Genomic DNA, 14,286 nt, shown 5'->3' on the forward strand with positions numbered 1-14,286 from the left:
TGGCTCAGTGGCTTTGGAGTCAGAGGTCATGGGTTTGAATCCTGGCTCCGCCACATCTGCTGTGTGACCTTGGGCAAGTCACTTCGCTTCTCTGAGCCTCAGTTCCCTCATCTGTAAAACGGGGATTAAGACTGTGAACCCCACGGGGGACAACCTGATCACTTCGTATCCCCCCCCCAGCGCTTAGAACAGTGCTTTGCACATAGTAAGCGCTTAACAAATCATCATCAATCGTATTTATTGAGCGCTTACTATGTGCAGAGCACTGTACTAAGTGCTTGGGAAGTACAAATGCCAACATTATTATTATTATTATCATTATTATTATGTGGCAGAGCCGGGATTCAAACCCACGACCTCTGACTCCAAAGCCCGGGCTCTTCCCACTGAGCCACGCTGCTTCTCCAATATTGACAGAATATTGACAGAAGCCCAGTCAATAGCGATGGAAGGTAGGGAGCGGTCGTTACCTCAGATTTTAATTCAACCTCGAAAAGCGAGTGGATTTTTCGGAGCCCCGTCCCAAAGGGCCCCGAGACCTATTTTCCAACCCCCTACCAGCCCCGAAACTCCAGCTTCAGGCCCAGCGTACCTGGCACCCGGCTAGTACGGACTACTGCACTAGCCTTCTCTCTGATCTCCCATCCTCGTGTCTCTCTCCACTTCAATCCATACTCCATGCTGCTGCCCGGATTATCTTTGTCCAGAAACGCTCTGGACATATTACTCCCCTCCTCAAAAACCTCCAATGGCTACCGATCAATCTGCGCATCAGGCAGAAACTCCTCACCCTGGGCTTCAAGGCTGTCCATCCCCTGGCCCCCTCCTACCTCACCTCCCTTCTCTCCTTCTCCAGCCCAGCCCGCACCCTCCGCTCCTCCACCGCTAATCTCCTCACTGTACCTCGCTCTCGCCTGTCCCGCCATCGACCCCCGGCCCACGTCCTCCCCCGGGCCTGGAATGGCCTCCCTCTGCCCATCCGCCAAACCAGCTCTCTTCCTGAGAGCTCACCTCCTCCAGGAGGCCTTCCCAGACTGAGCCCCTTCTTTCCTCTCCCCCTCGTCCCCCTCTCCATCCCCCCGTCTTACCTCCTTCCCTTCCCCACAGCACCTGTATATATGTATATATGGTTGTACATATTTATTACTCTATTTATTTATTTATTTTACTTGTACATATCTATCCTATTTATTTTGTTTTGTTGGTATGTTTGGTTCTGTTGTCTGTCTCCCCCTTTTAGACTGTGAGCCCACTGTTGGGTAGGGACTGTCTCTATGTGATGCCAATTTGTACTTCCCAAGCGCTTAGTACAGTGCTCTGCACATAGTAAGCGCTCAATAAATACGATTGATTGATTGATTGATAGTACAGTGCTCTGCATACAGTAAGCGCTCAATAAATACGATTGATGATGATGATGATTCTCCGCGCGTCTGATTCTTTATTTTTTTTTTCCCCTTCGAAATCCCCGCCATCCCAGGCCGGCGATCGTCGTGCTCCTGATGTCCATGGTTAACGAGAGGCAGCCGTTCGTGCTGCGCTGTGCCGTTCTCTACTGTTTCCAGTGTTTCCTCTATAAAAACCAAAAAGGACAAGGAGAAATCGTCGCCACCCTCCTGCCGTCCACCATCGACGGTAAGCGGCCGCTCTTCGCCTCCACCGGGAAGGGCCCGCCTGTCGCCGGCTGTTGTGGTTGTAATAATAATAATAATAATGATGGCGTTTATTAAGCGCTTACTACGTGCAAAGCACTGTTCTAAGCGCTGGGGAGGTTACAAGCTGATCAGGTTGTCCCACGGGGGGCTCACAGTCGTAGTTTATCGGCTGGTATTTTGACAGCGTCGGAAATGGTATTATTGCTCGAAACCCCCCGAGCCCCGCCGTTCAACGTAATCAATCAATCAGTCGTATTTATTGAGCGCTTATGGTGTGCATATGTATATATGTTTGTACATATTTATTACTCTATTTATTTCACTTGTACCTATCCTATTTATTTTATTTTGTTAGTATGTTTGGTTTGGTTCTCTTTCTCCCCCTTTTAGACTGTGAGCCCACTGTTGGGTAGGGACTGTCTCTATATGTTGCCAAAGTACAGTGCTCTGCACATAGTAAGCGCTCAATAAATACGATTGATGATGATGATGCAGAGCACTGGACTAAGCGCTTGGGAAGTCCAAGTTGGCACATAGAGAGACAGTCCCTACCCAGCAGTGGGCTAACAGTCTAAAAGGGGGGGAGACAGAGAACAAAACCAAACATACTAACAAAATAAAATAAATAGAATAGGTATGTACAAGTAAAATAAATAAATAGAGTAATAAATATGTACAAACATATATACATATATGTATATGTATGTGTATATATGTGTATATGTATATATATATGTATACATAATGTGGAAAGGGACATGGGTTCACCAGAATGAAGCGCACCTTCTTGTCTCTTTGGGCTCGTGCTATGACTTTAGCATGCTTCCAAGCGCTGGGGTAGATATAAGCCTTGTCATCATAATAATAATAATGTTGGTATTTGTTAAGCGCTTACTATGTGCAAAGCACTGTTCTAAGCGCTGGGGAGGATACAAGGTGATCAGGTTGTCCCGGGGGGGGGGCTCACAGTCATCATCCCCATTTTACAGATGAGGTCACTGAGGCTCCGAGAAGTGAAGTGACTTGCCCCAGGTCACCCAGCAGACATGTGGCGGAGCTGGGATTCGAACCCACGACCTCTGACTCCAGAGCCCGGGCTCTTTCCACTGAGCCACGCTGCTTCTCTGTAGACTGTGAGCCCACTGTTGGGTAGGGACCGTCCCTATATGTTGCCAACTTGGACTTCCCAAGCGCTTCGTCCAGTGCTCTGCACACAGTAAGCGCTCAATAAATACGATTGAATGAATGAATGAAATACGATTGAATATAAGCTAATTATGTTGGACATGGTCCCTGTCCCATACACATCATTAGTAAAATCAGTCGAGTAATAGAGTATGTACAGATAAAACAGAGTAATAAATATGTACAAATATATACAAGTGCTGTGGGGTAGGGTGATGGGGAGGGGAGGAGGAGAGGAAAAGAGGGGGCTCAGTCTGGGAAGGCCCGCTTGTCAGCTGTGTGACTTTGAGCAAGTCACGTCACTTCTCTGGGCCTCAGTGACCTCATCTGTAAAATGGGGATGAAGACTGTGAGCCCCCCGTGGGACAACCTGATCACCTTGTATCCTCCCCAGCGCTTAGAACAGCGCTTTGCACATGGTAAGCGCTTAATAAATGCCATTATTATTATTATTATTATTATTATTATTCTCTGGGCCTCGGTTCCCTCATCTGTACAGTGGGGATGAAGACTGTGAGCCCCCCCCGTGGGACAAGCTGATCACCTTGTATCCTCCCCAGTGCTTAGAACAGTGCTTTGCACATGGTAAGCGCTTAATAAATGCCATTATCATTATTATTATTATTCTCTGGGCCTCAGTTCCCTCATCTGTACAACGGGGATGAACACCGTGAGCCCCACGTGGGACAACCTGAACACCTTGTATCCTCCCCAGTGCTTAGAACAGTGCTTTGCACATAGTAAGCGCTTAATAAATCTCATTATTATTATTATTCTCTGGGCCTCAGTTCCCTCATCTATACAGTGGGGATGAAGTCTGTGAGCCCCACGTGGGATCACCTGTATATATGTTTGTACATATTTATTACTCTGTTTATTTTTCTTGTACATATCTATTCTATTTATTTTATTTTGTTAATATGTTTGGTTTTGTCATCTGTCTCCCCCTTCTAGACTGTGAGCCCGCTGTTGGGTAGGGACCGTCCCTAGATGTTGCCAACTTGGACTTCCCAAGCGCTTCGTCCAGTGCTCTGCACCCAGTAAGCGCTCAATAAATGCGATTGATTGATTGATTGATCGCCTTGTATCCTTCCCAGCGCTTAGAACAGCGCTCCGCACACGGTAAGGGCTTCACAAATGCCACCATCATCATTATTATTATTGCTCTAACCGCTACTAACCGTTTTTGTAGCCACAGGGAATTCCGTCTCGGCGGGCCAGCTGTTGTGCGGAGGTCTCTTTTCCACGGATTCGCTCTCCAACTGGTGCGCTTCCGTGGCCCTGGCCCACGCCCTGCAAGGAAACTCGACTCAAAAAGAGCAACTACTGCGAGTCCAGTTGGCCACCAACATAGGCAACCCGCCGGTCACTCTGCTGCAGCAATGCACCAATATTCTCTCTCAGGTAGAGTATTCCCTGCCTCCTTGCCCGGGAGAGGAAGGAGGAAATTTGGGGGGTCATTGTGGACGTTCGGCCGGTCTCTGGAAACGTACGCGGCCGTCCGGAGAGAATGTACCGGGGCCCACCTTATTCAATAATAATAATAAGGATAGCATCTATTAAGCGCTTACTCTGTGCAAAGCACTGTTCTAAGCGCGGGGAGGAAGGAGGAGATTTGGGGGGTCAGTGTGGACGTTCGGCCGGTCTCTGGAAACGTACGCGGCCGTCCAGAGAGAATGTACCGGGGCCCACCTCATTCAATAATAATAATAAGGATAGCATTTATTAAGCGCTTACTCTGTGCAAAGCACTGTTCTAAGCGCGGGGAGGAAGGAGGAGATTTGGGGGGTCAGTGTGGACGTTCGGCCGGTCTCTGGAAACGTACGCGGCCGTCCAGAGAGAATGTACCGGGGCCCACCTTATTCAATAATAATAATAAGGATAGCATCTATTAAGCGCTTACTCTGTGCAAAGCACTGTTCTAAGCGTGGGGGAGGTTACAAGGTGATCAGGTTGTCCCACGGGGGGCTCACAGTCTTCACCCCCATTTGACTGATGAGGGAACTGAGGCCCAGAGAAGTGACGTGACTGGCCCAAAGTCACCCAGCTGGCAACTGGCAGAGCCGGGATTTGAACCCGTGACCTCTGACTTCAAAGCCCGGGCTCTTTCCACTGAGCCCTGCTGCTTCTCTGCTTCAGTCATTCAGTCGTATTTGTTGAGCGCCTACTGTGTGCCGAGCGCTGGACTAAGCGCTTGGGAAGCACAAGTCGGCAACGTATAGCGACAGCCCCTACCCGACAACGGCTCACAGTCTAGAAGGGGGAGACAGACTACAAGACAAAACGTGGGCGGGTGTCAAGTCCCCAGAATAAATAAAAATAAAGCTGGATTCACGTCATTAACAAAATAAATAGAATAGTAAATACGTACAAGTAAAATAGAGTTAATAAATCTGTACAAACATACAGGTGGGGTGGAAGGAGGAAGGGCGGGGGGGGATGGGGAGGAGGAGAGGAAAAAGGGGGCTCAGTCGGTAACGTATAGCGACGGTCCCTACCCAACAACGGGCTCACAGTCTAGAAGGGGGAGACAAACAACAAAACAAAATGTGTGGACAGGTGTCAAGTCTTCAGAATAAATAGAAATAAAGCTGGATGCACATCATTAACAAAATAAATAGAATAGTAAATACGTACAAGTAAAATAGAGTAATAAATCTGTACAAACATATATACAGATGGGGTGGAAGGAGGAAGGGCAGGGGGGATGGGGAGGAGGAGAGGAAAAAGGGGGCTCGGTCGGCAACGTATAGCGACGGTCCCTACCCAACAACGGGCTCACAGTCTAGAAGGGGGAGACAGACAACAAAACAAAACGTGTGGACAGGTGTCAAGTCGTCAGAATAAATAGAAATAGAGCTGGATGCACATCATTAAGAAAATAAATATCAATCAATCATGTTTATTGAGCACTTACTGTGTGCAGAGCACTGTACTAAGCGCTTGGGAAGTCCAAGTTGGCAAAATATAGAGACAGTCCCTACCCAACAGTGGGCTCACAGTCTAGGAGGAGTGGGCTCACAGTCTAGAAGGTAGTATAGAATAGAATAGTAAATCTGTACAAACGTATATACAGATGGGGTGGAAGGAGGAAGGGCCGGGGGGATGGGGAGGAGGAGAGGAAAAAGGGGCTCAGTCTGGGAAGGCCTCCTGGAAGAGGTGAGCTCTCAATAGAGCTGCTGTTGCCTTATGCCTTAAGCAGCGTGGCTCAATGGAAAGAGCACGGGCTTCGGAGTCAAAGGTCATGGGTTCAAATTCCGGCTCCGCCAACTGTTAGCTGTGTGACTTTGGGCAAGTCACTTCACTTCTCTGAGCCTCAGTTACCTCACCTGTAAAATGGGGATTAAGACTGTGAGCCCCCCACGGGACAACCTGATCACCTTGTAACCTCCCCAGCGCTTAGAACAGTGCTTTGCACATAGTAAGCGCTTAATAAATGCCACCATTATTATTATTATTATTATTATTATTAATAGGAGTGAGAGAAAATGTACTGGGGCCCACCTTATTCATTCAGTCAGTGCGTGCGGAGCACTGTACTAAGTGCTTGGGAGAGTCCAAAACAATAAACAGACACGTTCCCTGCCCACAACAAGCCCTCAGTCTTGAGGGGGAGACAGACTTTAAATAAATAACGTACAGATCCGGATGTCCGTGCTTGGGGGCCGGGAGGGGGTTGCTGAACAGAGGGAGCGAGTCGGGGCGGCGCAGAAGGGAGTGGGATAGGAGGAAAAGTGGGGCTTAGTCAGGGAAGGCCTCTCGGAGGAGGTGCGTCCTCGGGAGAGGGTCATTGTCTGTCAGATTTGGGGAAGGAGGGCGTTCCAGGCCAGAGGCGGGACGTGGGCGAGAGGTTGGCGGCGAGGTAGACGGGATCGAGGGAGCTCTCATACTGCCGGCGTAATCTCATATTCCTTTAGATTTATGGATTCAGACGACGCCTCTATACGCCAGGTTTTCCGGCATATCACCCGTGGGTGTTTACGAATAGAGGATCAAAAACCAGCTGGAAAAGCAAGGCAGTCAGTCAGATGTCATTTGACACTTGGGTGAGGCAGGTTATTTTTCACCTCTCCGTTTAAGCATTCTCGAGCTGAACCAAGCAAGGTGGCTTTGTACCCACACATCACCCCGCCTTTCTCTATTTAAATAGAACAAGTGAAGTATGCGCCAGCCCCATTTTGTCGGTCGGCACCCATTACGTTGTCATCTCTTCAGCAGGGATTTGGCCAAGGGGGAACACCGTCTCACCATGCTCACCGCATTCTGTACTTGTACTTCCCAAGCGCTTAGTACAGTGCTCTGCACACAGTAAGCGCTCAGTAAATACGATTGATGGTGATTCTGGTCTTAAAAGCAGGAATTAGAATTGCTCGGGAATGAGAGATCTTGGGGCTGATTCCATTTTCACTTTAAACAGGCACTCCAGGAAAAGTAGTGTTCAAGTAGCATCTCGAAATTGCCCCGGCCTTGAAAAATAGACCCATGTGGGAACACAATAGTTAAAAGCCACCAAAGAGAAAAATATGCAAGGGCATTTAATAATAATTATAATTATGGTATTTGTTAAGCGCTTATTATGTGCCAAGCGCCGTTCTAAGCACTAGGGTGGATACCAGGTTTTCAGGCTGTCCCACGTGGGGCTCATAGTCTTCATCCCCATTTTAGAGATGAGGGAACAGAGAAGTCAAGTGATTTGCCCAAAGTCACACAGCTGATAAGTGGCAGAGCTGGGATTAGAACCCACGACCTCTGCCTCCCAAGCCACTAAGCCACGCTGATAAGTGGCAGAGCCGGGATTAGAACCCACAACCTCTGACTCCCAAGCCACTAAGCCACGCTGATATTTCTTTTTTGTGTGGTGGGCTTCCTTTTTGAAAAAATTATGTCATTTGTAAAGCGCCTTACTGTGTGTCAAGCACTGTTGTAAGCGCCGGGGTAAATAATAATAATAATGATGGCATTTATTAAGCGCTTACTATGTGCAAAGCACTGTTCTAAGCGCTGGGGTGGTTACAGGGTGATCAGGTTGTCCCACGGTGGGGGGGTCACTGTCTTCATCCCCATTTTCTAGATGAGGGAACTGAGGCCCAGAGAATAATAATAATAATAATGATGGCATTTATTAAGCGCTTACTATGTGCAAAGCACTGTTCTAAGCGCTGGGGAGGTTACAAAGTGATCAGGTTGTCCGACAGGGGGCTCACAGTCTTAATCCCCATTTTACAGATGAGGTAACTGAGGCCCAGAGAAGTGAAGTGGCTTGCCCAAAGTCACACAGCTGACAGTTGGCAGAGCAGGGATTTGAACCCATGACCTCCGACTCCCAACCCCGGGCTCTTTCCCCTGAGCCACGCTGCTTCTCTGGAAGTTAAATAGAAGTTAATCAGGTGGGCCACCATCCCTGCCCATCACGGGGCTCACGTTCCAAGTAGGGGGGGAGAACAGGTATCGAGCCCCTCTTTTACAACTGAGGTTCCTGAAGCCCAGAGAAGGTGAGTGCTTTGCCTGAGGTCCCACAGCAAGCCAGCGGCAGAGCCGGGATCAGAACCCAGGCCCCCCGGCTCACAAGACCACACCGCGTCTCCGGAGGACGGGCTCGTGCCTTCCAACCCCGCTTAGTCCAGAGCTCCGCACACAGTGAGCGCTCAGCAGCTACCCTCCATCGATCCCGGGGAAATAGGGTTTAATGGAAAGTTAACGAAGAAAATAATCTGTGAATTTTCTCAATGTGTGATCCACAGGGCGATAAGATCGACAGACGGGTACGTATCTCTTGGCACAGCTCGGCCTCCTCCTCCTCACCAGGAGGGCTTCTCTGTCGCCTGGGGTTCGGCTGATTTTTGGTTTTTGGTTTTTTAACTGCTCGTTCCACTTAACCTCCTACTCACAACTTCCATGTGCCCGAAAGTTTATTTATTCCCCCCTCGAGTAGCTCTCTCGGTTTCCTTCTTTGGATTTACGGAACTGTTAACGATGTTACTAGAACGTGTCGGGGTGAGGTTCTTAACTCTACTGGTATTTCTCTCTGGGGTCCTGCAGATTAATTCCTGAACTTGAGTTGAAGCTTTCCCCCGCCCTTCTCCTGTTTTTCTCTTTTTAATAAGCGCAGTTTAATTAAGGAGTAAAACCTTTGGTTGATCAGCACATCAGTATTAAAGCGCTTAGTCCAGTGCTCTGCACACAGTGAGCGCTCAATAAATACGATTGAATGAATGAATGACTGGGCTGAGGGCCACGGTCAGCCTAAATACGCCGGCGGAGTCATCGTAAGTACAACTCTTGGTGTTTTGGTTTTGCACTCCCGGGTTTGTTCGGGAGATAAAACTCACGAAAGAAGAGAGTTTCTGTAAATTTAGGGTTTTTTTTTTTGTATTTGTAAGGTTAAAGGGCTTACTATGAGCCAGGCACTGTGCTAAGTACTGGGGTAGATCCAAGCTGACCACAGTGTTAATCCCCATTTTACAGAGAGGCGAAGTGACTTTCCCAAGGTCTCACAGTGGCAGAGTCGGGATTAGAACCCAGTTCCTTCCAACTCCCAGGCCCCGGGCTGCATCCACTAGACCACCCTGCTTCTGGACAGGAAGAGGGGAGACCAGGAATTACGGACGGGTCTTTGGCTCTGCTATCAGGAAGCAGCGTGGCTCGGTGGAAAGAGCCCGCGCTTTGGAGTCAGAGGTCGTGGGTTCAAATCCCGGCTCCGCCAACTGCCAGCTGTGTGGCCTTGGGCGAGTCACTTCTCTGGGCCTCAGTGACCTCCCCTGGAAAATGGGGATGAAGATTGTGAGCCCCACGTGGGGCAACCTGACCACTTTGTAACCTCCCCAGCGCTTAGAACAGTGCTTTGCACAGAGTAAGCGCTTAATAAATGCTATTATTATTATTATTATCATCATCTTGTTAAATCCGATGAAAGTCTATGAGCTTCTGAGCTGAGGCGTTACGGTGAACCCTGCTAATGGCAACCAAGTTGCCAGCATTGGCCTCCGCTCGTCACTGGAAAGCGTGTTTTCCGCAGAAAGTTTTAATGGAGAACAGTGATGGCTTTTGGTGAGAAGAGGGGATCTTTTAAAAGTTAGCTTCTTGAGCTGATCAGATGAATTAGGTGTGGGGACACGGAGGAAAACTGTTTGCTATTTAAAAGTCCAATTAGGCACAAATGCCAAGCTTTCAAAAGACGCGGGAGTGCTGGAAGGGGGGGAAAACATCTTCGGAATAAAGGAAAATCTGTGGAGGGTAGCCTATTTTCACAGGAAATCTCCAAGTGGCATATCACTAAATTTGTAATAATTGTCTAGCTAGCTGTGCTCACAAAATGCAGTGTACGTAAAATCTCGTCCGGATTTTTTTTTTCTTGGCCCTATATAAGTTAAGAAAAAAGATATTTCCAGTGGCTTGGATTAGTTTATATTAGGCATGATCATCATAATAATTGTGGCATTTAATAATAATAATAATCATGGCATTTGTTAAGCGCTTACTACGTGCAAAGCACTGTTCTAAGCGCTGGGGGGATACAATGCGATCAAGTTGCCCCACGTAGGGCTCACAGTCTTAATCCCCATTTTTACAGATGAGGTAACTGAGGCTCAGAGAAGTTAAGTGACTTGCCCAAGGTCACACAGCAGACTTGTGGTGGAGCCGGAATTCGAACCCACGCCCTCTGACTCCAAAACCCGGGCTTTTTCCACTGAGCCACGCTGCTTCATTTAAGCACATACTTCTTGCCAAGCACGGTACTAAGCGGCTGGTTTAGATGCAGAGAAGCGGCGTGGCTCAGGGGAAAGAGCCCGGGCTTTGGAGTCCGAGGTCACGGGTTCAAATTCCGGCTCCACCACTTGTCAGCCGTGTGGCTTTGGGCAAGTCACATCACTTCTCTGGGCCTCAGTTCCCTCATCTGTACAATGGGGATGAAGACTGGGAGCCCCATGTGGGACAACCTGATCACCTTGTAACCTCCCCAGCGCTTAGAACAGTGCTTGGCACATTGTAAGCGCTTAATAAGTGCCATTAAAAAAAAAGTGCTTAACAAATACCATAAAAAAAGAATCCAGGTCCTCAAATGAATAGGAATAAGCTTAGTTGAGCCTCATCTCAAGATTGATTTGGTGGGAGTGGGGAGGGGGATCAGAACGGATTTTATAATTAGCAAGTATGAGACACCGAGGAAAGTTTTATGAAAGAGGCATTTTGAGGGCCATAAAGATTGCGGGTCCTGGGCCTGCCGTGGGCTTCCCCAAAAGGCCGGGTGACTTTCTACCAGTAGTAATATATGTATATATATTATATAGTATATATGTATATATGTTTGTACATATTTATTACTCTATTTATTTATTATTATTTATTTATTTTACTTGTACATATCTATCCTATTTATTTTATTTTGTTAGTATGTTTGGTTTTGTTCTCTGTCTCCCCCTTTTAGACTGTGAGCCCACTGTTGGGTAGGGACCGTCTCTATATGTTGCCAGTTTGTACTTCCCAAGCGCTTAGTACAGTGCTCTGCACATAGTAAGCGCTCAATAAATACGATTGATGATAGTAATAAGAGTATTAAGCGCTTACTGAGTGCCTCGCACTATACTAAGCACTGAGAAAGGGTCCCCAGGCGGGAATTCGAGGAGTTTGAAATGTGTCATTTGAGAGGATATGTTGAAAGATGCCCTCAGATTTTTCCCCCCGGGAGGCAGTTGGCCAGAGAATCTCAGAGAAATCACTTTTTCAGGAAAACCTTCCATCTCCTTCCCCCGCCTCCCGGCCTGCCCCTTCTCCCGGTCCACGGTTTCCCGATGACGGCAGTTCAGGTGAAATGAGCCGTCCGGGAAACGTGTCTGCGTATAGTCTTTTTGTTTTCATTCTGCTTAGAACGGTGCTTTGCGCATAGTAAGCACTTAACAAATGCCATCATTACTATTATTATTATTCTGAGCTTTTTTGGCCTGCTCTTCGGCAGCTCACTCGAAGTGGAGGTGAGAACTGTTTTCTGCTTTTCCCCTTATTGCGGTTGGAGTTTTGTTAGCGAGATAGTGGTGTTGGTAAATTAGTGTTCTCGCCGTTTAATAATAATAATGATAGCATTTATTAAGCGCTTGTTGAAAGATGCCCTCACATTTTTCCCCCGGAAGGCACTTGGCCAGAGAATCTCGGAGAAATCACATTTTCAGGCAGACCTTCCATCTCCTTCCCCCGCCTCCCGGCCTGCCCCTTCTCCCGGTCCGCGGTTTCCCGATGACGGCAGCTCAGGTGAAATGAACCGTCTGGGAAACGTGTCTGCGTAAAGCCTTTTTGTTTTCATTCTGCTTAGAACAGTGCTTTGCACATAGTAAGCGCTTAACAAATGCCATCATTACTATTATTATTATTCCGAACTTTTTTGGCCTGCTCTTCGGCAGCTCACTCGAAGTGGAGGTGAGAACTGTTTTCTGCTTTTCCCCTCATTATGGTTGGAGTTTTGTTAGCGAGATAGTGGTGTTGGTAAATTAGTGTTCTCGCCATTTAATAATAATAATGATAGCATTTATTAAGCGCTTGTTGAAAGATGCCCTCAGATTTTCCCCCCGGGAGGCACTTGGCCAGAGAATCTCGGAGAAATCACTTTTTCAGGCCGACCTTCCATCTCCATCCCCCGCCTCCCGGCCTGCCCCTTCTCCCAATCCGCGGTTTCCCGATGACGGCAGCTCAGGTGAAATGAGCCGTCCGGGAAACGTGTCTGCGTATAGCCTTTTTGTTTTCATTCTGCTTAGAACAGTGCTTTGCACATAGTAAGCGCTTAACAAATGCCATCACTACTATTATTATTATTATTTTGAGCTTTTTTGGCTCGTTTAAAAGCGCTTGCTCTTCGGCAGCTCACTCGAAGTGGAGGTGAGAACTGTTTTCTGCTTTTCCCCTTATTATGGTTGGAGTTTTGTTCGCGAGATAGTGGTGTTGGTAAATTAGTGTTCTCGCCATTTAATAATAATAATGATAGCATTTATTAAGCGCTTGTTGAAAGATGCCCTCACATTTTTCCCCCGGGAGGCAGTTGGCCAGAGAATCTCAGAGAAATCACTTATTCAGGCAAACCTCCCATCTCCTTCCCCCGCCTCCCGGCCTGCCCCTTCTCCCGGTCCGCGGTTTCCTGTTGACGGCAGCTCAGGTGAAATGAGCCATCCAGGAAACGTGTCTGCGTATAGCCTTTTTGTTTTCATTCTGCTTAGGACAGTGCTTTGCGCATAGTAAGCGCTTAACAAATGCCATCATTACTATTATTATTATTCTGAGCTTTTTTGGCCTGCTCTTCGGCAGCTCACTCGAAGTGGAGGTGAGAACTGTTTTCTGCTTTTCCTTCTGGTTGGAGTTTTGTTCGCGAGATAGTGGTGTTGGTAAATTAGTGTTCTCGTCGTTTAATAATAATAATGATAGCATTTATTAAGCGCTTGTTGAAAGATGCCCTCAGATTTTTCCCCCGGGAGGCACTTGGCCAGAGAATCTCAGAGAAATCACTTTTTCAGGCCGATCTTCCATCTCCATCCCCCGCCTCCCGGCCTGCCCCTTCTCCCGGTCCACGGTTTCCCGATGACGGCAGCTCAGGTGAAACGAGCCATCCGGGAAACGTGTCTGCGTATAGCCTTTTTGTTTTCATTCTGCTTAGAACAGTGCTTTGCTCATAATAAGCGCTTAACAAATGCCATCACTACTATTATTATTATTATTATTCTGAGCTTTTTTGGCTCGTTTAAAAGCGCTTGCTCTTCGGCAGCTCACTCGAAGTGGAGGTGAGAACTGTTTTCTGCTTTTCCCCTTATTATGGTTGGAGTTTTGTTCGCGAGATAGTGGTGTTGGTAAATTAGTGTTCTCGCCGTTTAATAATAATGATGATAGCATTTGTTAAGCGCTTGTTGAAAGATGCCCTCAGATTTTTCCCCCGGGAGGCACTTGGCCAGAGAATCTCAGAGAAATCACTTTTTCAGGCAGAACTTCCATCTCCTTCCCCCACCTCCCAGCCTGCCCCTTCTCCCGTTTTTCCCCTTATTATGGTTGGAGTTTTGTTCGCGAGATAATGGTGTTGGTAAATTAGTGTTCTCGCCGTTTAATAATAATAATGATAGCATTTGTTAAAGTGCTTACTATGTGCAAAGCACCGTTCTAAGCGCTGGGGAGGTCACAGGGTGATCAGGTTGTCCCTCGGGGGGGCTCACAGTCTTAATCAAGCGCTTAGTACAGTGCTGTGCACACAGTAAGCGCTCAATAAATACGATTGATTGATTGATTAATCCCCCGTTTTCCAGATGAGGTAACCGAGGCCCAGTGAAGTGACTTGCCCCAAGTCACCCGGCTGACAGTTGGCGGAGCCAGAATTTGAACCCATGACCTCTGACATCAAAGCCCGGGCTCTTTTCCACTGAGCCACGCTGTTTAATAATAATAATAATAATGGTATTTGTTAAGCGCTTACTCTGTGCAA

The 14,286-nt window shown here is 47.6% G+C and overlaps 1 protein-coding gene across 5 annotated transcripts in view; it reads left to right on the top strand.

Moving 5' to 3' along the window:
* USO1 (USO1 vesicle transport factor) overlaps positions 1–14,286 on the top strand; it is an 84,714-nt gene that overhangs the window by 39,302 nt on the left and 31,126 nt on the right. For 3 of the 5 annotated variants that reach the window (XM_038758975.1, XM_038758974.1, XM_038758973.1), the window contains 3 exons: positions 1,481–1,635; positions 4,033–4,244; positions 8,582–8,602. In XM_038758975.1, the coding sequence (XP_038614903.1) occupies positions 1,481–1,635; positions 4,033–4,244; positions 8,582–8,602 (388 nt within the window). The remainder of the gene's footprint in view (positions 1–1,480; positions 1,636–4,032; positions 4,245–8,581; positions 8,603–14,286) is intronic. The other 2 variants (XM_038758976.1, XM_038758977.1) reach the window with 1 other exon arrangement.

The sequence above is a fragment of the Tachyglossus aculeatus genome, chromosome 17, assembly GCF_015852505.1.
Source record: "Tachyglossus aculeatus isolate mTacAcu1 chromosome 17, mTacAcu1.pri, whole genome shotgun sequence".
NCBI lineage: Eukaryota > Metazoa > Chordata > Mammalia > Monotremata > Tachyglossidae > Tachyglossus > Tachyglossus aculeatus.